At 38.0% G+C, this 27,673-nt stretch overlaps 1 protein-coding gene across 2 annotated transcripts in view; it reads right to left on the bottom strand.

Moving 5' to 3' along the window:
- The window catches only part of HMG20A (high mobility group 20A), a 69,015-nt gene that overhangs the window by 10,206 nt on the left and 31,136 nt on the right, over positions 1-27,673 (bottom strand). For both annotated transcript variants that reach the window (XM_047074751.1, XM_047074750.1), the window contains 5 exons: positions 16,189-16,281; positions 10,592-10,739; positions 8,337-8,549; positions 4,985-5,117; positions 4,075-4,106 (listed from right to left, as the gene is read on the bottom strand). In XM_047074751.1, coding sequence (XP_046930707.1) covers positions 4,075-4,106; positions 4,985-5,117; positions 8,337-8,549; positions 10,592-10,739; positions 16,189-16,277 — 615 coding nt within the window. In that variant the 5' untranslated portion in view covers positions 16,278-16,281. The remainder of the gene's footprint in view (positions 1-4,074; positions 4,107-4,984; positions 5,118-8,336; positions 8,550-10,591; positions 10,740-16,188; positions 16,282-27,673) is intronic.

Genomic DNA, 27,673 nt, shown 5'->3' with positions numbered 1-27,673 from the left:
ATGCTTGCCCCCCAATTCTGTGGTACCAAGAGGTCTCTCCAAGGCCTTGAGTCTCCTCAGACAGATAATTCTCCTCTTTGCCAGAGTGGCCCAAACCAAGCTAAATACATAAGAGCAGAGAATAGTACCGTGTAGGTACATTAACACACTGCCCGTTGGTACAGAGTCTTAGAGTGCAAAAGAAGAAACACGAAAGCAATTAAATGAAACTGTTCAGTCTCTGAAAGGCAACAGCAATTCTACTTAACGGAAGAGTGGTAATAAAAACCATCAGCACTCTTCCATTACTGAGTACATTACTCGGCATGGAGAGGATCCTCCTGGGGGCTCCGATATACTTAAGCTGTTCCAAGGATCGCTCAAGGGATTAAAATCATAAGGATTTCATTACCTCTTCATTGAAAGGGTCTAATTTGTTCAGGCTGAGTGTCATTTTGTCATTTCTCATAAATTAAGGGAGAAACAAAATTATTGTTTCTATCTTAGTCCTCACATGAGATGTAGATGCTTTCTGAGAGTAACACTAGTTGACTCCTGTGTCTAGAAGGCTGGCTTTTGGTCTAAGGGGAGCAAAAATGCCCTTTACTTAGGTTTTTTATTCTATATATTGAGTGGAGGGTAAAAGAACAGGGGCCCTTTCGAACTGAATCTATTTTGCTGTGATCTAGGTTCCAGGCCAGAATTTCATAGAATGTGACATGCTTTGCTCAAGGTCCCTTTACCTTAGGGAACACTCTTACTGCTGTGTACCAGTCCCAGTGCCCCAGTGCTATGCAGGACACTCAAGTGGCTTTTAGGTCAGATTTCTTTAGCTCTGACAGGAACTTGCCAGTACCTGCCATGGTAACAATGTCTTAGGAATCCAAGTTCCACTTAGGAATATAATAGGTTTCTTTATACAAACAAAATAATTTCTGTCTTAATTAGCGACAAATTTGGTGACCAACCAGCCCATTTTCACTTTCAACACTAGTTTGTTCCATTTAGCGTGGCATGTGCAGCCAAGAATGCCAAAATGGGATACAGAAGCCTGCATCTCACTCGTACTTCTGCCTGTAATTCAGTAAGTGATTCTGGGGAAGTTCTTTCCTGTCTCAGGCAAGTCACTTTTCTTGCCTGCAAAATGGGTGGGGGTGGGGTCAGTTGAGAGAGTTTCTGAGGTCTTCGTCTTTTTGAAGTGAAGAATATTCTTGAAGAATATTCTACTACATTTGTCATTTTACTCCTAATAGGATAAGTAAAGGGAAGTAAGCATGTATTTAAAAGCTATGATGTTTTAGGCACTTTGCAAGATACTTGCTCTTTTATTAACTTACTCATAACTCTGCTCAAGTCATTTTACCCTCCTCAAGGTGGGTACAATTTGAACATGAACAACTTATTTTTCTGAACTACTATACTAAGAAGTTATACGTAAGGAAATCATTATGTAACTATGTTTAAAAACTGTCAAACTATTTCTTTATTTCAATTGTTTTGAAATTACCAAGTTTAAGAAAGATATGATTCAATGTAAAATAAAATCTGATAAAGTGAGGGACATTAATTGGGTCAATAACCTTGCTAAGAGAGCTTTATCCTGATGTGGACATGCCAATAGACAGACTTACAGAGCTCACTGTATACACATTTGAGAAACTATTGCTGGCTGTCCGTCTATTCTCCTCTTGTTTTCCTTTGATTTAACATGTATCTAATCCTAAAATAGGGGAATCACATAGAGATTTATCCCTTTTTCATAAATCTAATCCATACCATGCTAAATCATGTAAATAAAAATAAAAAGCTTCATTTAATAAATAAAAAGCCTCATTTAATAAAAAGCTTCATTTCTCAAATCATCAGCAGGAGTTTCTGTGACTGAGTAAATCTACTAAATCTTTCCTGACCAAAACTATAAACCTTATGGAGGACAAAAATGCCACATATAATTTGGCCAGCAAAATTCATAGTGATGAAAGGAATTAATCAGTTGTTGACTAGAAAGTGTGAGATCTAATGTTTTAGATTATTGTCCAAATTCTCTTTTGCAACCACTAAGGATAGAGAAGTTATAAAGGATGCTTAATAAGGGAAAAAGGAAGTATGGAAATCTCATGATATGGGTAGGTGGGCACACAAACAAATAAAGAGAGAAATAAGTAATTATATAAGTATCTGGCAAAACGAAAAGCTTGCAACACTATTCGATTAGGCTTTTAAATATAAAGTATACATACAGTTTCTCAAGTAAAAAATATCATACTATTTCACCCTAATTAGAGCACGGAGATGTCAGGAGATGTCATATGTCTATATTTTCATAGGATTTATTTGAAGAATAAAATGCTAGTATTTATTATGCTTCTTACTTTCTAATTCATGGATGGCAATAAGTCTATTTGATGGGGTGCCTGGGTGGCTCAGTTGGTTAAGCGACCAACTTTGGCTCAGGTCACGATCTCATGGTTAGTGAGTTTGAGCCCTGCATCAGGCTCTTTGCTGACAGCTCGAGCCTGGAGCCTGTTTCAGATTCTGTGTCTCCCTCTCTCTGCCCCTTCCTCACTCTCTCTCTGTCTCTCTCTCCCTCTCTTTCTCTTAAAAATAAACACTAAAATAAAACTTAAAAAAGCATTAAAAATAACTTAAAAATAATCTATTTGACTTGTTAATCTAAATGTTTTCTCTATGTTTTGAAGGTCACCAATGCCAAATTAGGTATGAGAACTACAGCCCCAAGAGAAGTAAGTTATTATTTTGAAAAAATTATTTCTTAAAAAGCCAAATGCACGCAAGATTACAACAGAAAATTCTTTTTTTGTAAATTTCCACTGTTATTTAAACAAATGGGTTTTGTATAAAAATTAGTATTTCTGGAAGACCTCCCAATGCACGCACATCACGCTAGGTGGTAATGGGGTGGGTACAAGATGGAAACTAGACCATGGGTGCCTTTGAAGAGATTATAATCCAGGAATGTGAAGAACAGAAGCACTTGAATAATCTCAACACCTTAGCTAGAGCAGCTGACTGCAGATGAGAAACAGAGAGAGCTGTGAGGGTTAAAGGAAGCTAGAGACACAGGAAAAGCTTGAAAGAGGAAATGGAACTTGAAACCGGGTTTGATGGATGGCTAGAATTTCGCGAGGCAGAATGGGGTGATGGGGAAGGGTAATGGGAAAACTGAGTGACAGACAGAAGTATTTTCATGCAAGAAAGAATATGAGCACAAGCATGAGGCAGAAAGGGATGGGGGCACGTGGAGGACAATGAGTAGTAAAGGCTTTTCAGCTAAGTATGTAAGATATACATGGGAAACATGGGAGTTAAGGTATTTGGAAAGGGAAGGTGGGACTTGATTACAGAAGACTCAGATTGCTGAGGTGAATGGAATTTGATAAGCGATGAAAAGTCACTGAGTATTGTAAAGCATGGAATTACCAAAATATTTTATTTTCTTATAACCATATGTGAACCTTGGGCTACCTATATATTTAAAGCTCTCTTTGCCAAGACACATAGCCAAGACACATGGGCCTAAAATCCTATATAGGAACATAGGCCCAAATCCTATGGATGATAGGCTAAACCAAACGGAGGGGAAAAAGCCAGTAAACAAAGAAGTGCCTGTAAGCTAGGAACCAAGATACTGTCACTTGTGCTCCACTGACACTGTGGCTGAATAGTTCATTTTAACTAAATGTGGAATTCCCTAAAAAACAACTTTCTGAGAGTCAGAGTGAGATATCTGATGATGAAAAACTATGATTAAGTTATGATTTTCAGTTGGTCTTCATTTCTATACCTCACTCCAAATTCCAGCCATCTTTAGCATTTGAAGGCAATAAAATTCTTGGACCACAAGGACTGGAGTTAGGGGCTGTAGTTCAAGGACAGACTCATGATAGGTGCCCGCCATATAGTAAGAATCCTTGAGCAAAAGCAACTCACCCAATATGAATTATGTGATAGGAAATAATATGCCATTCATTAAGAAAAAAAAAAGAAAAGAAAGAAAAGAAAGGTCCAAAAGCATGACAAACAGCAACATTATTATAAATAGATATATGATACGTAAGACAGAAAGCTAATTACCTCATGATCATGAGTGGCCTGTCGGGCTGCATCTAAAATATGAAAGAATAAGAGAACATTAGTTTCAAGAACAAAACAAAACAATAACAAAACCCAAGCAAATGAACTGTGCTGCACTACAGTTAGTTAGTTAGACACAAGAGAAACAGCAGATGCAGTTCTGACCTTTGAGGAGAACAGAGTGGGAGAGCGGACAGGAGACACACACCATAGGCTGTTTGTACAACATTAAAGTTTAGCAGGCAAGATGCCCAAATGTGGAGAAGATGCAATGGCTAAGGAATGACAGACTAGTGGGAGGTGGGGCTTCTCTGGCAATGTCTCCTGAAGAAAGGGGAGACTTGAAGGGTGTGATGAACAATTTTAACAGAGAACAAGAATCCATGAAGACTGGGATCTTGTCTGTCATGTTCACTGTTGCATCCTTAATGCCTAGGTGAAAGCCTGGTATAATAAAGCCTGGTAGACAATATATGAAAGCTCAACATGTAGTGTTTGAGTACACGAATACATGAATGCATGAATGAATGAAAAGGATGAGCACTGAAGGGTGGGAGAAATGGTGCACGAAGGCTTAGTGGTGTCAAAGAAAGGCAGGTATGTAGTTTAGCAGACAGACTTGTTTAGAGGCAGAGAAATGCCTAACCCCGGAATTAGGAAAAAAAGCATAGGCAACTAAGAGGGGTCTTGGAACACAAATCAAATTATTGACCCTGGATATGGAAATGCAACTGAGATTTTTAAATGAGAGTAATATGATTTTAATAAAATTCCAAGGTATGTTTGTGAATGTGGCATAATAGAGAAACGATGGAAACTTACCTTTTACATTTATCACGCTAACAATAGGCTTTGTGACACTCTGTCATGCACAACAAACTACAAAAACATCTCATTCTGGTTCTGATACCTTGCCTATGAGATTTGCCTTTCTGACGGTCCTGGGTTTTCCTACTGAAGACCTTGTAGGCCTCAGTCTTCTGATACTGCTCCAGTTCCTTCATGTAACGCTCCTTATCTCTGTCTGCTTCATCAAGGTAGCGCTAGGAAAGAAATGTGGAATTATTTTCAAGAAACACATCTGGGTAAAATATTAGTGAACTCATTGAAGAAAACAGAGGACAATTAGAATATGGGAAGAAAGTATATGAGGGATAAGCTCTAAGGGAGAATAAAGAAATGATATGGATAGAAAAATATATAATCCCTCAATTATAAAAGAAATAGGTGATTCTAATTCTTTACACTATTACATTTTCTAACTTAATGAAGACAAGTTCTATTGAGATCATTCTCATAAAATATTCATATGAAGACATTACAGTTATTCCTCTAATCCCACAGACAGACCTATACATGGCCACTAGAGTCCTCAAGAGGACTGAACACCACATAGGCATATTTAGTCTTCCCAAGAGAAAGGATGGAATATTACTTTGTTTCTCTATCCCCAACCCATTCTGAGAGAATGATCTCATACATCAATTGGCCTTTTAAGAGCCAGAAGAGTAGAGCACGAAAGCCGGGAGACACAAAGAACATAAAAAGGAATGACCTCATCCTATGGACCTAAAATGGACTACTATGACAGAGCCTATATCTGCACTCTTTGTGCTATTAATTATTTAAATAAAGTCATTGATCCAACAGGATAATTTTGTTTAGTGCCTTGTCCTTTTCATTCAGCAATTAGGTTTAAGAAATAATGTATAAAAATAGTGCTTTTAAATGGACACAAACTAGAGTCAGATATTACATTAAAAACCTTGTCTTGCACAAGAGTCAGATGTAGAAGACACCCGACTGGTCAAACATGGGACAATTTAAGTACCCCAATACTGAAGTACAGTAATAAAATTATAAACCTTTGGGGACAAAAATTAGTATGCTCATACCAACCATAAATAACAAACAGCAGGGAGGAAAAGGGTTCTTGCTTAAGTTAGAATGCTGAAAGCTGAGCAGTAAATGTGAAGGGAGTGCTAGAGTTGGAAAATTATCATTTTGCAACCCTCACGGTAAAGATTAGACCAAGCAAAAGTCATCAGTGGATGCTAAATCTAGGGGGGACGTCGATATGGAACGGACTCTGTATGTTGTTAAAATGTCTCTCCACAGATTGCTTATTAATTGTAAAAGAGAATAAAAAAACTTTATTGAGAGAGCAAAATTAACATTACCAGTAAGGAATAAAAGGACACTGTGTGCCTGCACATGTGATACCCGGAGAAGGACACAATACCACCTATGCAGTATTCTAAGAATGCATAACTCAATGTCATCACAAGGAAACATTAGACAAGTACAAAATGAGCAATGTTCATTAGAAGTAAACAAAAAGGAGGTGGAGAAAGAGGGAGGGATTGCATTCTTAAAAAAATATCAATGTCATGAAAGACAAAGAAAGACTGTGGAAATATCCCAGATTAAAGGAATCCAGAGTTCTGACTATGAAACACAAAACCCTGCCCTGGACTGGAATCTGAACTGGAGGGGGAAAATGTCACAGAGGAAGGATATTAGGTCAACTGACAAAATTGGAATACAGACAGTAAATTAGATAAAAATATTGTGTTAATATGAAATTATACAGTTGATAATGAAACTATGTGTGAGAAAACATATCTACTTTTAGGAAATGTACACTGAAATATTTAGGGGTGAAGGGCAATGAGGTATATAACTTACTCTCAAATGATTTTGAAAAAAGGTGTGTGTGTGTGTGTGAGAGAGAAAGCACACAAGCATGAGTGTGCATGCACGTGGGTATGTCAGTGAGAGAGAGTGAGCCCGCACATGCACACACAAGCAAGTGAGCGTAAGTGCTTAGTATGTGTAGCTTGCTCAGAAGAGTGTAAGTGCATACGCAAATGGACAGACGGGGTAAAACATGTTAACTACGGGTGAATTTGGGTAAAGGGTATTTAGCCATTCTTTGTACTATCCTGTGTTTGTAACTTTCTGTACATTGAAATTTTTTCAAAATAAAAAGTTAAAAACGGGCAACTAGGTGGCTCAGTCTGTTAAGTGTCTGACTTCGGCTAAGGTCACAATCTCATGGTTGGTGAGTTTGAGCCCTGCTTTGGGCTCTGCTGTCAGTGCAGAGCTTGCTTTGGATCCTCTGTACCCCCCTCTCTCTGCCTCTCTCCCTTTCAAAAATAAATAAACAGTAAAAAGAAAAAAAGTTAAAAACAAACACTAAAACCTTTGCCCTACCTAATAGTGGTTATCTCTGGAGAAAATTAATGTTACTTTTGCTTTTTCCTTTACACACTTCTGCATCATCTTAAAAACATGTTAAACAAAGAGCATGTATTAATTATGAAATTAAGAAATTAAAAACAAAAGAGTAAACAATGAAGTATGGAGTACGTACAGCTCACGATTCGTTTATACATTAGGGATAAGATAATGGACAATATGCACTGGTTTCTACTTGCTGGCTACCACAAAGAGCTTCAAGTTGCAACTTAATATAATCTCCTTGAAATTTTCTGAATTCAGTTAATTCCCCAGAGTATTTTTCAATTTGGTTTTTGTTTGTTTGGAATCCTTTGTAAAGAGTATGAGACATAAAAGAAATATAGCTATCTTTTAGATGCTGAGAATGCTGGGAACTTTTAACCCCACGCCACTCCCACAACCTACCATCATTCTGCTTTTGTGGCATTTCAACCAATTTGTGGCTATCTTGTCCTTAATTCCTCTCAACCCTCTCTAACAAATGGATTTGTTTCAGTTTGGCAACAGTGTTAGTTTTTGCTTAGAGAGGAATTCAAATAGTTCTTGCTGTATTTTTCATAGTAGGTTAAATTTGCCAGAACTCGTTAAAAAAAATTAAACAAAAATCTTATGTGAACAGCAGAATTTTATCAAATGACCTTTTCTTATTGAACTCCTGACTTTTCATTTGACTCGGTAGAATAAATTATATCAACAGATTTCTTAATTTCTTAATATTGAATCACTTTTTATAAAATTCTTATATGAACTCTCAGCATATAAATCAAATAAGAGTAGAGCTGCTTTGGTTTAGGGGGGCTGCTAGGGGCCCTCCTGCTTGTACCCCTGAAGCAGATCCTGAAACAGTACAAAAACCACTGTGCTAGAGAAAAGAGTTATGATGAATCCTGCTATTCTGTTCTTCTACGCCCCATGACAAAATTGAAGAATCAACCACCCATCCTCTTTGCTTTTCTGATGGAAGCTATTTTTGAGGCATAATCAAAACCAAGCAGAGGATCAGGAATAGGAACAATTACCTGTTTTTCCTCAGGGGGCAGTTTACTCCATTCATTGCCTAACATCCTTGTGATTTCTGGAAATGGGACTTCTGGTCTTTTTGCTCGAAGCTGTTCTCGACGCTCGTTCATGAATCGAACATATCCTGTAAGGGGGGATTTGGGTGCGTTGCTGTCTCGAAGAGGTTTCTTCCTCTTTCTTCCTTTGGACCAACCTCCTCGTTTACTTCTTTGCTGTAAGACAAAATAAAAAAACCAAAAACCAAATTACAAAATCCACCCAAATAACACAACAATAAAACAAACGAACACAACAGGATAAGAGTTGCATTTTCCTACTATTAGGAGCCTAGATATTCAAAGCTCTCCAAATCTGTCATAGGTACAAATGACTGCAATGCAGTCTTCAAGAAGGAACTCTAGATGGTTCATCTGCACATCCTTTCATGTACCACACTACAGACTGTTACATTAAGGGGCTAATCCTAACTGATGAGAAGAAGGGGCACCATGATCATGTACACTTTGGCCTTCATACGCACTTAACAAGTCCTAACTCCTGACAGGGGAATTTCCTAAATGAGAAACGCAGCACATACATAGCACTGTGCCCGAGAAGCAGACACTGTCATGGTAGATCAGAACAAGGTGTCACAAACACTGGGCAAAGAGACAAGTTGTAGTACAGGGCTTAAAAATCATTCGTGAAGGATGTTTTTCATTGATACCATTCAAAGACCAGTTCATTTCCCACAGTAGACAACATATAGATTTCTAAATTAATAGCTAAATTTCATCAAGTATAATATATCCAAAATGAATACTTAGTTTTTTGCCTTGATGACTTGTTCCTTAAGATGTTTATTTTATAAAGTCAGAGGTCTTTACATGTTATGAGTTACATCAAAAAATGAAATCACCTCAAAAAAGTTTAAAGAAAGGACTGAGGTACTACTGATGTTTTACCACAGCCCTTTCTCTTTGTCTTTCTTCTTTTTTAAGTTTATTTATTTATTTATTTTGACAGAGAGAGAGAGACAGAGAGAGAGCGAGCACATGAACAGGGGAGGGGCAGAGAGACTGACCAAGCCATCCAAGCACCCCCCATCTCTTTGTCTTTTAATGAGATGAAAGCTCCCTCACACTTTTGCTTCATAATTTTACAAATACACACAGCCTATCACTTAATAAACTTTTATGGATACAAGAATTCTTCTTTCAAAGAGAAAAATAAATGAAATGCGACAAAAACATTAAAATATTAATTATAGTACTGTAGTCCTCCAAATTAATATGAATTATTCACCACTGGGCAAATGGTGTATTTGCTATCAGCTTTTTTTCCCCCTGATTTTGTCTTGTAAACTTAGTAACATTAAAGCTACTAAGGATTTTAAGATGTTTAAGAAGCTTCAAGCATTCATTATAATCTTAAAGGATGCCAACATGAAAAGAATCAGCTCTTTTAAAGTAAGAAAAAAGATGATGGGGCGCTGGAAAGGCTCAGTTGATTGAGCATCCGGCTCTTCATCTTGGCTCAGGTCATGATCTTGGCTCAGGTCATGGTTTGTGGGATTGAGCCCTGCGTTGGGCTCTGTACTGGCAGCATGGAGCCTGCTTGCAATTCTCTCCCTCTCTCTCTGACCCTCCCCTGCTTGCACTTACTCGCAAATTAAATAAATAAACTTTAAAAACAAATAAATAAAACAAGAAAAAAGATGAAATTCATGGTAGTATTCTTGTATGACTAAAAAAGAGTGCCTTAACGTGGACAATGTAATCAATCAATTGCGAGGAACACTGAAAGTCCAACAAGGGCATGACTGCCCCAGGCCCATATGGAACCTTGTGTGAATTAGAGAAGGATGCCCTCTATGAGAGGGTGAATGGCTTGGTAAGTGGTGTGGATCCTCTGAGAATGTATGATTCCATGCTATAGGGCTTGGTGTGCATAAAATGTGTGGCCTTGAACAAGGGCATGTGGACTTCTCGTTAATTACTTATGTAAATCATTCATTCATTCAGTAAGCATTTGTTGAGCATCTAGTATGATGTAGGTATAAATTTATTAAGCAGGGGGAAAAAGAGTCTACTTGTCTCTGTGTCATTAAAACCATTAATATGGTTTTATGTGAAACTATTAATACGGTTCTACGAAGAAAATTCCGCAGAATGTAGGGGGGCCAGAGGATGAATGCTTCGATCAATTCCTTTGCTGACTGCTTCTTTAGAAACTTCAGAGACTGGTAACAGGAAGAAATGCTTCTTCAGCTTACCTCATCTTCATGCCTCTGTTCAGTGCCTTCTGCTGTATTTGAAGCCTCATTCTGAAGCAACTGACCTTGGGAGAGATCCTCCACAAATTCTGGATTGTTGGTGGATGATGTGGCTCCACTACTATATGGAACCTCTGGGTGGGTTAACCTTAAGAGTAACAGGCAGATGTGTTCAGTTATCAATAGCATCAAAGATTCCTATTTACCAAGGTTCAAGACAAATTGCCCTGTCAACAAAAGCAGAAGCCAGGTTTAATTACCCCACCTCATTTGTGTAAATGTAAATAAGGTCTCCAGAATAGTTATAGAGTATTTAAAAAACTAGTTTCAGTGCTTGATTGAACTAGGTCATTTTCATGGAGAAGCCTTCTATTAAAAATAACTAGGGGCAACTGGGTGGCTCAGTTGGTTAAGCGTCCAGCTCTTAGTTTCAGCTTAGGTCATGATTTCAAGGTTTGTGAGTTCAAGCCCTACATCGGGATCTGCGCTCATGGCGTGGAGCCTGCTTGGGATTCTCTCTTCCCCTCTCTCTGCCCCTCCCCTGCTCACTTGCTCTCTGTCTCTCAAAAATACATAAACTTAAAAAAAAAACAAACAAACTATAATCTTTTCTCAAAAAATGACCTCTCCCCTCAACATTGACATTTTAGTTCTGAGCATGCAACAGAGTCTCACTTTTATATGCTACTTTTCATGCATCTTATCTCCAGTGTAAAGGGAAAATATTGTTAATGGAAAAGGAGAATAGGAATGGGAGTTGTAGAGGCAGGGTGCCCCGTCACAGAAGGGCGTAAGAAGTATCTCTTATGGTACATTCCATAGGTTATTACTTCTTGGACTCAAGTGTTTATTGACAACCAGATCATCTAATGATATTATTAAGTTCAGTAGGTTCAGGTATCAATGTTAAGAAATAAAACACATATTTCTTTTCTGTTTCCAGCATTCTGTTCCAGACGAGTTGGCAAACCAGATCTCAACCTTCTAAAAAGTGGACATAATAAGGTAGATGACTGGATTCACTCACTATTCTGGAAGAATGTATACTTCATAGGGTTATAGGCAAATAATTACAATGCAATGTAAGTACTAAAATAGAGGTTTGTAAAAAGTGTATGGTATGATGAATTTTATACATTATGTAGAGGATGTTAAGAAAGATTTTACAGAGGTCTTGAAAGATAAATAGGTACTCGCCAGGTAAACATCATTACAGGCAGAAAGAAAAGAGTATAACAGGAGTAAGGGCAACCTTTCAGGAGGCTACTGCTATAGACTAAGTGAGAGACAGGCAGACAGGATGGAGAAGAGGGGAATGATAGCTAAGAGATATTTCAGGGATACAGTGAACTTAATGACTGAGTCAAAGGTAACTCTATGGGTGATTATGCACTATTAGCCAACGTCAACTGCAAAGTGTGTGGGGGATGGGTGAGGTGGGTATAAGACAGAAGAGAAAACAGTAAGTCTGAAACACTCATGGCATAATTAAGTGAAGCTGTCCCACAGACAACTGGAAACATGCACTGAGAGAACAGAAGTGAAGAAAATCAGAAAAATGGGAAGTGCTGGATATTCTCCAGAAAGAGAGAAGAAAGTCAGGACAGAACTCTGTTGGAAAAGATCATTTGAAGAGCAAGCATTAGAAGAAGTAGGAAAGACTAAGCAGGGCATTAAGAGATTTAGGAGAGAATACTGTCAAAGAGGCCAAGGCAGAAAGACTTTTTAGAAGTGGGTATGAACCAAGTAAAAAGATGCAGATGTTGAATAAGATAGGCTGAAAAGTATCTGCTAAATTCGAAGACCTAAAGGTTGTTGGCAATTTTAGGGAGCATAGTTTTAGTAGAATTAGGGGAATAATATCCAGATTCCAGTGGGCTGAGAAATGAATGAAAGCAGATGCACACTGTCCTGGAAATGAAAGAAGTTACACTTTTCTGACCCTTTCTAGAAAATATAATAGATGATTTTAAGCAGGAGTTTCCTACATTTTTGAGGTCTTTGAGGTCCTTTGAAAAAGACTAAGAGAAATTATGAACTCAATGCCAATCATGTTCTCTGAAAAGAGGCACCATCAGAGACCCAGTTTGATCCTGGTAGCTTTATTTTCCAGATGTTTCAATCACTTTGGATGGCTTTGGCAACTTGTTTTTTCACTTACTGTCATTCTTGTTCCAACAGTGCCATCAACTTTTAAGTTACTAATTCTTGTACATTCTTATTTCAGTAAAATATGAAAGTTAGGTTTGGGAAAATGTATCAATCCTATGAATCCCTGACTGAAATGAACAGAAACCAGAGGGGAGTGGTCACAGGCATCAAATGTCTTGGAGATGACAAGTTGGACACAGTTTGCAAAAAAACAAAACAAAACAAAACAAAACAAAACAAAACAAAACAAGGTTCTTTTGTTCCTATAAATGAGTTGGCACGCTCTTAGTTAAAGCCAACAACCCTTCCATTTGTGCCATGGACCCCACAGCATTTAGCCTACTCAAAGACAGGTTTTTAGCAATTCTGCCCTCTCCTGCATTACCAATTCTTCCTTGTCCACTGGATCAGCAAGCAAATGTGACATTTTTTACTCTTACATTGTTACCTTAAAACAAAATGAAACAAAACAAAAAGCACTCTCTGGATCCCACTTCATTTTTCTCCTTTCCATTACAGAATTATTCATAGAGACCATCCCCAACTGAAGACAGTTTGATTTATGATTTTTCAATTTTTCAACTTGACGATGGTGTGAACGTGAGATAGATTCAGTAGACACCACACTTGGACTTTTGTATTTGGATCTTTTCTTGAGTTTAGTGATACGCTGCGTGGTCCTCTCTCACAATGCTGGGCAGCTGCAGTGAGCCTCAGCTCCTGGTCAGCCTCGCAATCACCAGAGTAAATAACTGATACCCTTATGACCGTTCTGTATCCATACAAGTGTTGTTTTCACTTTCAGTACAATATTCAACAAATTACAGATATTCAACACTTTAGGCTTTGTGCTGGATGATTTTGCCTAACCGTAGGCTAATGTAAGCGTTCTGAGCACGCTGAAGGTAGGCTAGGCTAAGCTATGATGTTCGGTAGGTTAGGTGCATTAAGTGCATTTCTGACCAATGGTATTTTCAATTTACTATGGGTTTATCTGGAGGTAACCCCATGGTAAGCTGAGGAAGATCTGCACTCTGAAAAGAATTGTTTATATCTATTGGCTTCAATTTCTCTTCTTTCATTCTCTCTTAAACGTAACCCAAAGGACATGTGTACTTACAACTCTTACAAAAGTCACCAATGCCCTCCACGCTAAATTCCACGTCATTTCTCAGCCTTCATCTCACCCGATCTTCCAAAAGTTTTTAACACAGTTGATCTCTTCCTCTTGAAATACCTTTTTTTAACTTGTTCTCCAGGACATGGCACTCCTCTGGTTTTTCTGCTACCTTTTTAGCTATTCCCTTTAGTGTTCTTTGTTGACTTTTCCTCTTCTGCCTGGCTTAAATGCTAGTGTATCCCAGAGCTCAGGCATTAGATCTCTTCTCTTTTCTATCTACATAGTGCTCATTTCTTCAGTGATCTCAGCCAGTCTCTGGCTTTAAATATCAGGTATATGCCGATGATTCCCGTGTTTCTTTTTCTAGTCTAGACCTCCCCTAGCCCCTAAGCCCTATATCAAGCTGTCTATTTGACATTTCTGCTTGGATATCTAACAAGCATCTCAAATTTAAAATCTCCTGCTTAGTTTTCCCCATCTAAGTCATCCCTTCGGTCGCTTAGGCCAACAGTTTGGAGTTGTCCTTGATTGCTTTTTTCTCCCTTCTCACATCTCATCTGGTTTTTCAAGCAAATCTTAACTTGGTTTATCTTCAAAATATACGTCAAATTCTACATGGCACCAAACCCCATTCCCATTATCCCTGAAACCCTCTCCAATGAGGTCTCACCCCTACTACTCCAACAAAAATACTCTTGTCACTAGTGATGTTCTTTAACTCATCATCTCTCACTTGAATTATTTCAGGAGCTTAACTCGTCTCCTTGCTTCAGCCCCTGCTCCCTTCACTCTATTCTCAATATAACAGCCACAGGGATCCTATTAAAAAATAAATATCAGATCATTCTGCTCAAAATCCTCCAATGCTTTCTCACCTCTCTCAGAGTGCCAGTTAAAAGTGCTTACTCTGACCTATAAGATTGTACATGGTCTAGTCCTTGTTACTCAAAAGTATGGCCCTCATACCAGCAGCACTGACATTGCCTGGGAACATACTACCATGTAAAATCTCTAGCCCTCACTCAGACTTTCTGACTCAGAAAGCACCGATGTAGTCCTCTACTACCTTCCCCTTGGTATATATACTCTGCTCCAGCTACACTGGCTTCCTGGGTATTTCTAAAAGGTAAAAACATTTCTAACCCAGGGTTTTTGCACTTCCTTTTCCTTCTGCCTAGAATAATCTTCCCCAGATAACTGCATGCTAGCTACCTTGCTTCCTTCAGGTCTTTATTCAATTCACTTTGAAAGCATTTCTGGGCCATCTTATCTAGAACTGCACCCCAAAGCCTTCCCAACCCTCTTCCCTGCTTTGTTAATCCATAGTTTTTAACAACATAGTATGTATTTTACTTAATTATCCTGTTTACTCCCTGATGTCCCCAGTAGAATTTAAGCTCTACGGGGATTGGTATTTTTGTCTGCTTTGTTCATTGCTTAGTATCCAGTGCCTAGAACAGTGTCTGGCACATAGGAGACACTCAGAAAATTTTTCTTGAAGGAATTGGATTTAACAACTAGGCAGCTTTTAGAAAAGTCTTGGAGAACAGCTTTATCTGAATAGTAAGGTCAGAAGGCAGATATTAATGAAGAAATATATGTGAGGTAAGGAAACAGAATAATTACAAAGTCTAGTCCATTTTTCAAGAGCTCTAAAGAATATTAAAATAATTCATCGCAGGGATTAGCTAGCACTTCAATCAGTGAATGTATTTCTTCCGTGGCAAATAACTTCTAAATAGAAAAGATAAAAATTCAAGTGGAACAGAGATTTTCGAGGGAAGAGGGACTATTGCTATTAGTGCTTTTCTATATTCCTTTATACATCTGCCCCAAAAATACCAAAGAAAGGAGATGGGGGGAAAGAAAGGAAGAGAAGTCAGTCAAGTCAGAGCTCCTAGGCATCTTGAATAAAGAGCCATATTAAAAAAATCTGATCTTAAAAAAAAAAAAATCAGACCTCTGGGGAAAAGTTATTTTCATATCTGTGGCAATTCAAACAGAAAATGAACTTGATTTTTAGAGCTAGCCCTGTGGCAGGTTATTTACTTAATGGTAGCTATGTAATTCTCTTAACCAGGAGGAACTGATGTTTCCTAGATCCACATATTGCTGTGCCAGTTCACAGGCACCAGAACACGGCAAATGACAGCTGAATGCAGATCACAAAGCAGCTTACAATGGCTCTCACTCTCTCTTTTGTGAAGCCTAACAAACATAACTTCTGGTTTTATGATATAAAACAGTCTCTTTAGCACCTCATCCATTATCAGAAGCTTTGTTTTAAAGCTTGATGGAGGCCCAGTGTCCCAGAGCAGCTGCTTACCCAGTTGTGGCCAGATCATTACTCTCCTTGGAGCCATCTTCCTCTGCAAAAAGGGGTGGCAGGGTAGAGCTCGTCATCAAGGTTTCCATCTCTCTGAAAGGAAGAGACAATAAGAAAATAATTATAATGGCTTAATTACTTCCAGTTGAAGTTCCATTAATATAAGCCAGGCTTCCTTAAATTTATCACATCAGCAGCAGAATAGAAATGGACCTAAATGTTTATTTTCTTGATTTGGACATAAATCAATTTAAACACTGGTTAATGGGTTCTTAACTTTGGTCTTACTGACCGACTAGACTAAAAAGCATTAGATTTTTTTTTTTTTAATTTTTTTTTTCAACGTTTATTTATTTTTGGGACAGAGAGAGACAGAGCATGAACAGGGGAGGGGCAGAGAGAGAGGGAGACACAGAATCAGAAACAGGCTCCAGGCTCTGAGCCATCAGCCCAGAGCCTGACGCGGGGCTCGAACTCACGGACCGCGAGATCGTGACCTGGCTGAAGTCGGACGCTTAACCGACTGCGCCACCCAGGCGCCCCAAAAAGCATTAGATTTTAATAAATGGGACAGAGTTTGGAAATTCCTTTTTGTTCATTAAGAATACCTTCAAAAGTATTCTTCATTTACTCTAAAAACTGTTGAGCAGAGTAAGTCAGAAGCACAGAGTAACTCAGCAACCCTGAACAAGTTATTCAACTTCTATGAGATACTATTTCACCATCTTAGACACGTACAAGATTGCTGACTTGACCCACAGGGTTATTGTGAAGGATTAAACTGAAAGAGCTTCATAAACAGAGAAAGGCTAAGATGGTAACTGCTTTGAGTATTATTATATAAAGCAAGGTATTGTTATTACAGCATTACTGGGTCTCAGTCCCAGATGAATCATCCTTAGATTAAGTGGTAACAAACTGAGCCCTCCAAAAGGAAATAATGCAAAGGAAGTGGAGGCTGGAAGGCATACTGATGTGGAGCAGAGGTAAAGAAACCTCACTTCCAGGTCAGAAATATGTTCCACATCACCATGACGACCAACGGAAATAGCATGCACCTGGGTACAGGAAACAACTAAGCTTAATTGAAGAAAACAAAATAAATTACAAGAACTTGAAGGTTATCAGACTGAAAGGATAAAAGGACAAAGTGACAAAGAGAGTAATTTCACTTAGCATCTCACTACAAAGAAAGATTTTTCTCTTTCAAGGCTTACCACCAATGGTGGTATCACCCCATAGAGCCAAAAGCAGCAGCCTTCCATTCATCGTGAAAGTGATATTCAAACAAAACATTCAACAGTGACCCCAAACAGTAACCACTTAAGGGGAACTGCAAACCACTCAAGAAAGAGAGTGCTTCAATCAAACGGGGAGAATTGAGAAGCAAATTATGAGAATTCACTTAGGAGCTCCCTCAGCAGTTATTTCAGGGGCTGCTGCTGAGGAGACCTAGTGAAACTGCAATTAAGAGGAAAGCAGGGCAGCCCAAGCAGAGCTAGGATTCATCCCACTGAGGTGGAAACCAGAGGAAGATGCAGACGACACTGACACCAAATTCTAAATGTTCGATAGAATAATTTACTTCAAAAATGGTGACACTGATGGCTTATTTCTTATTCTTATTTTCTTGTTTTTGCTTCTAAATTTTTATTTAGCAGACCGGTTTCATAAATAGCTTAATGTGAAAAAAATGCATCTCTGTATGACTAATACCCATTGCAGTGGGTAGAGCATGGAAAGCAGAGAGAGAAACTTCAGACTCAATCAGGAGTTTATTCCATGTGCCAGGATGCTTGCTAACCCTTCTCAATTCCTTCAAGACAAGGGGATTTACAAGGGGCTCTGACAAATACTGCAACATCCCATTCTAGATGTTTTCTAGAATAATCCTGACATAGGTGTATTTACATTTTAATTTGATTTTAATTCACATTATGCACAGACCAGATTAGAGCCTGGGCTTTAAGGGCTGCTAACATCACCTTACACTGATATTCATCTTACCAAAAAAAACCCCTAATCAATTAAATGCCATACAGTCTAACTGCAAACCACAGGAAAACATTCAAATAGGTATTCACTCCCAAACCTTAAAAGGACCCATTTAGCTGGCTTCTTATTAAAGTCTCCCTAAAAGTAAATGGCCTTTCAATAACTTTAAGATTCAGCATTTGAAGTTCCTGGCATCTCTTACTGAACCTCAAAGGTGATATATTATCTGGCGGGGGGTGGGGGGGGGGTGGTGGCGCCAAATGAACTCTTTTCATTCTCTGTGCCAACATGACCGTCTTCAAGTGTTTCCCAGTTCTCTTCAGTCATTGTTGAGGTATTGGGAGCAAGATTGGGAGGCAGCTGGACAACACAACCTTAGCAACATATAAACAGATCATATAAACAAAGGAAGTTGAGAGAACACAAATGTCTTGCTTCTTTTTCTTAAGTTTGTTTTACTGAACCCATATGGCTTCAGATATATTTTCTCTAGTGTTACTGAGTAGTCAGGTCCCTAAGAAATGAGTAATAAAGTGGGTGGAAGGTTAAGGGGCCAAGATCAACAAAAGAAGGAAATGAGGAAAAAGTCCAGGAAAATCCAAAAGCCTCTTAACTAGTCCAATAGGTTGGAAAAGAAAATGATTCCCAAGAATATGGCTGGGATCCTGTAAGGTTCTGCTTTCATATGGTCCATGAGGGGGTGATTCAAACTGAATCACGGCTACTAAGCCATTGATTGCCAAAAAGCCTCTCAGTGTAGCATCTGTGTCTGATAATGTCTCAGTACAGAGGTCAAACTGAACTTTGAAATTCTATGTGAAGCACTTAAGAAATGTAATGAATGCTACTCTGGAAGGGAAAAGAAGAGAAATATGCACAAAGACAAAGCAACATACAAATCTGGTTCTCTGCTGCAGTTTACATAAGTAAGCATATCATGCAGATGTTTCCTGGCAGACAGGTTCTGTACCAAGTGAAGGCTTCTACCAGGAGGCCTCAAAAAAATGGTATTACGTTGAGGCTTATAGTTTAAACCAGGGTCCAGACTGTAGATTTCAAAATCCAAAAATTCCCTCTAACACTAACCACTCACTGAAAAAAATGGATGTACAAAACATGATGCCAATTTAAGATATTTTAATAACAATTATAAAAATTATAATGATAATTATCTTAAGCACACTAGGTATTTATTGGCCAATCAACACATTTTCTCCCTGTAGTAATATGGGGAGCCAAACTATATTCAGAACATTGCTTTGGTCATTATAGGTGGAGCTTAAGAAATGTTTTTCAACTAAGATTTTCCTAGTAACCCTTCCCAACAAAAGGGATGATCTCAACAATGAGACATTACTCCAAATGTGTTGGGACAGTGCTGGAAGCCTAATTTATACCTAGATTTTCTGGGGCTGGCTCTTTTCAAGCAACCTTTCCTTACTTTACATATGTTAATCCCACTTCATTAAGTTCTTTCATGGAGATGCACAACATTCCCTCCCATCACATACCTCAGAGTTGAGAGGTGGGATTCTGTCTTCTTTGTCCACATTAAACCCTTATATAAAACTTTCAATTCTTTTCAAAATCATGTCATTTGGCTAACCAACCTCAAATTCAAATGTGTCTGACCACTATTTCCTGTCATTTCAGCTTTCTCAATTACTTCTACAACTGACCTCTAACCACACAAACCTCTATTCACTCTTATTTATTTAATTTTGAGAGAGAAAGAGCACATGTGAAAGCGGGGAAGTTGCAGAGAGAGAGGAGGATAGAGGATCCACAGTGGGCTCTGTTCTGACAGCAGAGAGTCTGATGCCGGCCTCGAACTCATGAACCGTGAGATCATGAACTGAGCCGAAGTTGGATGCTTGACTGACTGAGCCACCTAGGCTCCCCCTGATAGAGAATTTAAAGTAATGATCATAAAGATACTCACTGGACTTGAGAAAAGAATGGAGAACATCAGTGAGACCCTTAAAATAGAGATAAAAAAGAACCAATCAGAGATGACGAACACAATAAATGAAATTAAAAATTAACTAGATGAAATAAACAGCAGGCTAGAAAGAGCAGAGGAATGAATTAATGATCTGGGAGACAGAGTAATGGAAAGTAACCAAGCTGAACAGGTGAGAAAAAAAATTATGCAAAATGAGAATAGACTTAGTGAACTCAGTGACTCCATCAAGTATAACAACATTCACATTATAGGGGTCCCAGGAGAAGAGAGAAACAAGGGACACAAAATTTATTTGAAGAAATAATAGCTGAAAACTTCTGTAAGGAAACAGATATCCAGATCCAGAAGGCAGAGAAATTCCCCCAACAAAAATGAACCCTAGAAAGTCTACACCAACACACACAGTAATTAAAATGTCAAAAAGTAGTGATTAAAAGAGAATTTTAAAAGCAGCAAGAGAAAAGAAGACTTTTCCTGGGAAATGTTACACACAAGGAAAACCCCATAAGGCTATAAGTGGATTTTTCTGTAGAAACTTTGCAGGCCAGAAGGGAATGGCATGATACATTCAAAGTATTGAAAGGAAAAAATCTGTAGCCAAGAATATACTATTTAGCAAGGTTATCATTCCCGATAGTAGGGAATGATAAAGACTTTCTTAGACAAAAGTTAAAGGATAATGACCATTAAACCAGCCCTACAACAAATGTTAAAGGGGAATCTTTGAGTGGAAAGGAAAGACTATAAGTAAGAGAAATAAAAGTAGGAAATACAAAGGTAGTAAAAATAAGTATATCTGTAGAAGTCAATCAAGGGATTCACAAAAGAAAATAATGTAAAATACGGTATCATACACCTAAAACATGGGGGAGAGAAAGGGGAAAGACTGGGTTCAAACTTAAGTGACCATCAACTTAATATATACTGCTATATGCAGAAGATGTGACATACAAACCTAATGGTAATTATAAATCAAAAACCAGAAATAGATGCACAAAGAATAAAGAGAAAGAAATCCAAATATATCACTAAAGAAAGCCAGAAAACTGTGATAGAAAGAGAAGGATCAGAGAAGAAGGAATGGAAATGATATACCACTTAAAAGAAAGAGCGAGTAGCTATATTAATTTCAGACAGAGCAGATTTCAGAGCAAAGAAAGTGATCAGGGAGAAAGAGGGGCATTACATAATGCCAGGGGACAATCAAAGAAGACATAATAATCTTTAATATTTATATGTCTAACCACAGAGGGTCAAAACAGGTGAGGCAAAAACTAATAGAAGTGCAAGGAGAAACAGATGAATCCACAATTATAGCTAGAGACTTTACCACGCCTGTAACAGAAATAGATATTTAAGAAGACAGAAAATCATTAAGAACAATGTTGAACTCAACAGCACCATATATCAATTGGATATAATTGATATCTGTAGGACTACTTCATCTAACAACAGCAGATTACATATTTTTCTCAAGCTCACATGGCACATTCACCAAGATATACCAAAACATATCTTAAATTTAAAAGAATAGAATTCATATAATGTTTACTTTCAGACCACAATGAAATTAACCTAGAAATCAGTAACAGAAAGAAGGCTGGAAAATCCTAAAATACTTGGAAATTAAACAACATACTTATAAATAACACATGAGTCAAAGAAGAAACCAAGAGAAATTGAAAAATACTTTCAACTAAAAAAAGATGAAATTATAATTTATGGGGTGCCTGAGTGGCTCAGTCACTTGAATGTCCAAATCTTGCTTTCAGCTCAAGTCATAATCTCACAGTTTGTGGAAAAGAGCCCCATGTCAGGTTCTGTGCTGACAGCACGGAGCCTGCTTGGGATTCTCTCTCTCCCTCTCTCTCTGCCCCTCCCCCTGTCATGTTCTTGCTCAAAATAAATACATTAATATTAAAAAAAAAAAAGAAAATACAGTTTATGAAAATTTGTGGGATGCAGCAAAAGCAGTGCTTAAAAGTAAATTTACAGCACTGAATGCATACATTAGAAAACAAGAAAGAGTTAAAATCCATAATCTAAGCTTTTACTTTAGGAAACTGGAAAACATAGAGCACATTAAATTCAAAGTAAGCACAAGATAAGATATAATAAAAATTAGAGAAGAAATCAGTAAAATTGAGGGGCGCCTGGGTGGCTCAGTTAGTTGAATGTCCAACTTTTGATCTCGGCTCAAGTCATGATCTCAAGGTTCATCGGATCAAGCCCTACATTGGGCTCTATGCTGACAGCATGGGGCCTGCTTGGGATTCTCTCTCTTCACCTCCCCTGCTCTTTCTCTTTCTCTCTTAAAAGAAATAAATATACAAACTTTAAAATGTTAAAAAAAAAAAGAAATCAGTAAGATTGAAAATAGGAAATCAATCAAGAAAAATCAGCAAAACCAAAAGGTGGTTCTTTTAAATTTTTTTTTTTTCAACGTTTATTTATTTTTGGGACAGAGAGAGACAGAGCATGAACGGGGGAGGGGCAGAGAGAGAGGGAGACACAGAATCGGAAACAGGCTCCAGGCTCCGAGCCATCAGCCCAGAGCCTGACGCGGGGCTCGAACTCACGGACCGTGAGATCGTGACCTGGCTGAAGTCGGACGCTTAACCGACTGCGCCACCCAGGCGCCCCAAAAGGTGGTTCTTTTAAAAGGTCAATCAGTCAGCCTCTGGCCAGGCTAACTAAGAATAAAAGAGCAATGACACAAATTACTATTGTAAGAAATGAAAGAGGGGACACTACTACAGATCTCATGGATGTTAAAAGGATAATAAAGGAATACTATGGACAACTTTGTGGGCATAAAGTGATAACAAAGATGAAATGAACCAATTCTTTGAAAGATACAATCTGCCAAAACTCACAAAGAAACAGATAATCTGATTAGGCCTATCTATTAAATAAATTGAATCAATAGTTAATAACTTTCCAAAACAGAAAGCAGACACAGATGGGTTCACTGGTGAATTCTACCAAACATTTAAGGAGATTAACAATCTTTGACAATCTCTTTCAGAGAACAGAAGCAGAAAGAATACTTTCTAATTCATTTTATGTGGCTAGCATCACTCTAATATCCAAACAAAGACATTACACACAGAAAAATATAGACCAATAGCTCTCATGAACATAGATATAAAAATCCTCAGCAGAATATTAGCAAAGTGAATCAAACAATGTATAAAAAGAATTATACACCATGACCAAGTGAAATTCATCATAGATATGTAATGCAGGTTCAACATTCAAAAATTAATTAATGTAATCCATTATATCCATAGGATAAAGAAGAATCACATGATCAGATACAGAAAAAGCATTTGATAAAATCTAACACCCATTCATGATACAAATTCTCAGCAAATTAGGAATAGAAGAGACTTCTTCAACTTGATAAAGAACACCTGAAAAACCCTACAGCTAACACCAAAATTCACAGTGAGAAACATAAAGCTTCTCCTCCAAAATCAGGGACGAAGCAAAGATGTCCAGCCCCCACCCCAAAACTTTCCAACATTATAGTGGAAGTCCTAGCTAATGCACTAAGTCACGAAAAGCAAATGAAAGATATATAGATTGGGAAGTTAGAAATAACTCTTTGTTCAGAGATGACATGATTGAATATGTAGAAAATCTGAATGAATTGACAAAAACTCCTGAAACTAATAAGCGAGTATAGCAAGGCTGCAGGATACTAGGTTAATATATAGGCGTTAACTGCATCATGCAATACAATGCAGTATGTATCAGCAATGAACAAGTAGGATTTGAAATTAAAAACACATTACCATTTATATAAGCATTCCCCAAAATGAAGTACTTAGGTAAGATCTATGAGGCCTATATGAGAAAAACCCTAAAACTCTGATGAAAGATGTCAAAGAAGTAATAAGTGGAGAAATATTCTATGTTAACGAACAGGAAAACTCAATATTGTCAAGATGCCAGTTCTTTTCAGCTTGATATATAGATTCAACTCAATTTCAGTAAAAATCCCAGCAAGTTATTTTGTGGATGTAAAAAAAATGATTCTAAAGTTTATATGGAGAGGCACAAGACCCAAAATAGCCAACTCAATACTGAAGGAGAAGAACAAAGGTGGGAGACCAACAGTACCTAACTTCAAGATTTCCTATTAAGTTACAATAATCAAGATAGTGTGGTACTGGTAAAAGACAAGACAAATAGATCAATGGAATAGAATAGAGAGTCCAGAAATAAACCCATATAAAAATAGTCAACCCATCTCTGACAAAGAAGCAAAGGCAATACAATAAAGCAGACTGTCTCTTAACAAATGGTGCTGGAGGGGTGCCTGGGTGGCTCAGTCAGTTAAGTGTCCAACTTTGGCTCAGGTCATGATCTCGCAGTTTGTGGGTTTGAGCCCCACGTTGGATCTGTGCTGACAGCTCAGAGGCTGGAGCCTGCTTTGGATTCTGTATCCCTCTCTGCCCGCCCCCCACCCCCACCTCTGCTCTCATTCTGTCTCTCTCTCAAAAGTAAATAAACATTAAAAAAAAAAAAAAGAATCTAGACACAGACCTTACACCCTTCACAAAAAGTAACTCAAAATAGATCAGAAATCTAAATGTAAAGCACAGAACTACAACATTCCTACAGGATAACATAGAGAAAATCTAGATGATTTTGGGTATGGCAATGACTTTTTAGACAAAACAACAAAGGCATGATCCATGAAAGAAAGAACTTATAAGCTGGACTTCATTATAATGAAAAACTGTTCCTCTGAAAAGGACAATGTCAAAAGAATGAGGAGACAAGCCAGATTTGGAGAAAGTATATGCAGAAGACACATTTGATAAAAAAACTTTTACCAAAAATACACAAAGAACTCGTAAATCTTAACAGTAAGAAATAAACAATTCATTTTAAAAATGGGCAAAAGACTTGAACAGACTCCTCATTAAAGAAGATATACAGATGGCAAGTATGCATACGAAAAGATGTTCAATATCACGTCATTAAGAAACTGAAAATTAAAGCGAGATACAACTACATAGCTATTAAAATGATTACAATGGCTATTAAAAATCCAACACAGGGGCACCTGGGTAGCTCAGTCTGTTAAGCATCCAACTTCAGCTCAGGTCATGATCTTGGAGGGCATTGGGTTCTGCACTGACAGCTCAGAGCACGGAGCCTGCTTCAGGTTCTGTGCTGCCCCTCCCTTGTTTGTGTTCTGTCTCTCTCTCAAAAAATAAATGAACATTAAAAAAAAAAATTAAAAAAAAAAATCCAAAACAGTGACAACACCAAATGCTGATGTGGATTTAGAACAGGAACTCTATTCATTGTTGGTGGGAATGAACACAAAATGGGTCAGCCACTATGGAAGACCATTTGGTGTGTCATATTCTTTTTTCTTTCTTCCCTTTTTTTTTTTTTAAGAGAGAGAGAGAGAGAGAGAGAGAGAGAGAGAGAGAGAGAGAGATCATGAATAGGGAAGGGGTACAGGGAGAGGGACAGAGATTCTTAAGCAGGCTCTATGCCCAGCTCAGAGCCTGACATGGGGCTCAATACCACGAACTGTGAGATCATGACATGAGCTGAAATCAAGAGTCAGCCACTTAACTGAGTCACCCAGGTGCCCCCAAACTATTCACTTTCCTTACCAGCAATTGCATTCCTTGGTATTTACTGAAAGGAACTAAAAACCTACGTTCACTAAAAACCTGCACATGAATGTTTATAGCAGTTTTATTCATAACATCAAAATTTGGACACAACCATGATGTCTTTCAGTAGGCAAGCTGATAAACTGTGGCACATCCAGATAATGGACTATTATTCAGTGCTAAAAACAAATGAGTTATCAAGCCATGAAAAGATATGGAGTAAACTTAAATGCATATTACCAAGTGAAAGAAGTCAATCTGAAAAGGCTATATACTCTGATTCCAACCATATGACATCCAGATAAGGCAAAACTGTGCACATAGTAAAAAGATAAGTGATTGCCAGGATTAGAGGGGAGGCAGGGGTGAACAGGCAGAACACAAAGGATTTTTAGGGCAGTGAACTATTCTGTACAATACTACAACAGTGGATATATATCATATGTTTGTTAAATCCCATAGAAGGTACAACACCAAGGGTGAACCCTAATGTAAACTAGGATTTTGGGTGATGATTATGTCAATGTAAGCTCACTGACTGTAACAAATGGACGACTCTGGTTGGGGATGCTGACAATGGAAGAGGTTGTGGCATGTGTGAGGACAGGGAATATATGGGAATTCTTAGCACTTTCTGCTAGTACTTTCTGCTAGATTTTGTTGTGAACCTAAAACCACTATAAAATATAAAGTTTATGAATTAAAAATTACCATAAATATTACATATTTAATGTATTATAATTACATAATTTATAAGATAGTCCTATAAACATGTTTAGGAATAAATAAAACTGATTTTGATATGCAAGTTCTTTAACTGGAGTTCGTGATAGCACAAAGAGAATTGTCTACCAGCCATGAACATTAAGCTAAGAGCAGTCAGTAGGCTGTAGGCATTAATCAATATGTTTTACAGAGCGAATAAGAACACTGGCTAATCCCATCAGGCAGTTAACTGGGGTTCAGTTAAGTGTAATTCAGCTAAGAACTCTTTCACTGTAGGTTTTGATATGGTAGATGAGAGGGAGAAAGATAATTAAGTACTTACTTTTGGGTGGGGTGAGGTAGTTAGTATGGGGGAGATAATTAGAGTATACATATAAGGCTTAGGGTCACTTCAAGAGAAGGGTATAAGGAGGTGTATGTCTGGCTGGGGGTTAGGCAGGGGTGGGCAGAAAATATGGCTTTCTATTTCTAAAATCTAGAGCCTAGGCTCCTATAACTATAAATATTAGTAATTTTTAAAAATGTTGTTAGGGTAGTATAGGAATTAAACAATAAGGAAAGGATTCATTCATCAACAAATATTTATTGAGCATCTAACATTCTAGGCACTTTCTGTGCACTAGGGATACTGTGCAGATCAAAACAGGCAAAAATCCCTGCCCTCACATACCTCACAGTATACTGGGAAAGACAGACAAAAAACAAGATAAAAAAAAAGTAAAATGAATAATGTCACATAGTGATAAGTACTAAGAAAAAAACAGAGCCCATAGAGAGGCCAGGAAGAGTTCAAGGGAAGAGGGTGCTTGGAATTTTAAGTAGAGGCCAGTAAAGAGTTTACTGAGACCCGAAGGAGATGAAGCAGAGAGCTATGCATGTATGTGAGCACAGAGTGGTCCAGGCAGGAGGAACAACTAGTACAATGGAAAGTGACTGAAGGAGGAAAATGTGGTGGATTGACATAGGGACAAAAATAGTAGGTGAGATCCAGAGCTGACTGGGTACCAGACTCCAGAGGGATTTGTAAGTCATGGTAAGGACTTGCTTTTTAGTCAGAGAAGCCACTAGAGGGTTTGAGTAAACCTCACGTAGATATGGGGTCTAACATTTTTATAGGATCACTCTGGCTGCTGTTTTGAGAACAGAATGA

This window comes from Lynx rufus, unplaced genomic scaffold, assembly GCF_022079265.1.
Source record: "Lynx rufus isolate CCGP_SWC_20201006 ecotype Redwood Valley unplaced genomic scaffold, mLynRuf1.p SCAF_13, whole genome shotgun sequence".
Lineage (NCBI taxonomy): Eukaryota > Metazoa > Chordata > Mammalia > Carnivora > Felidae > Lynx > Lynx rufus.
This window is presented reverse-complemented; position numbering and strand designations above follow the sequence as displayed.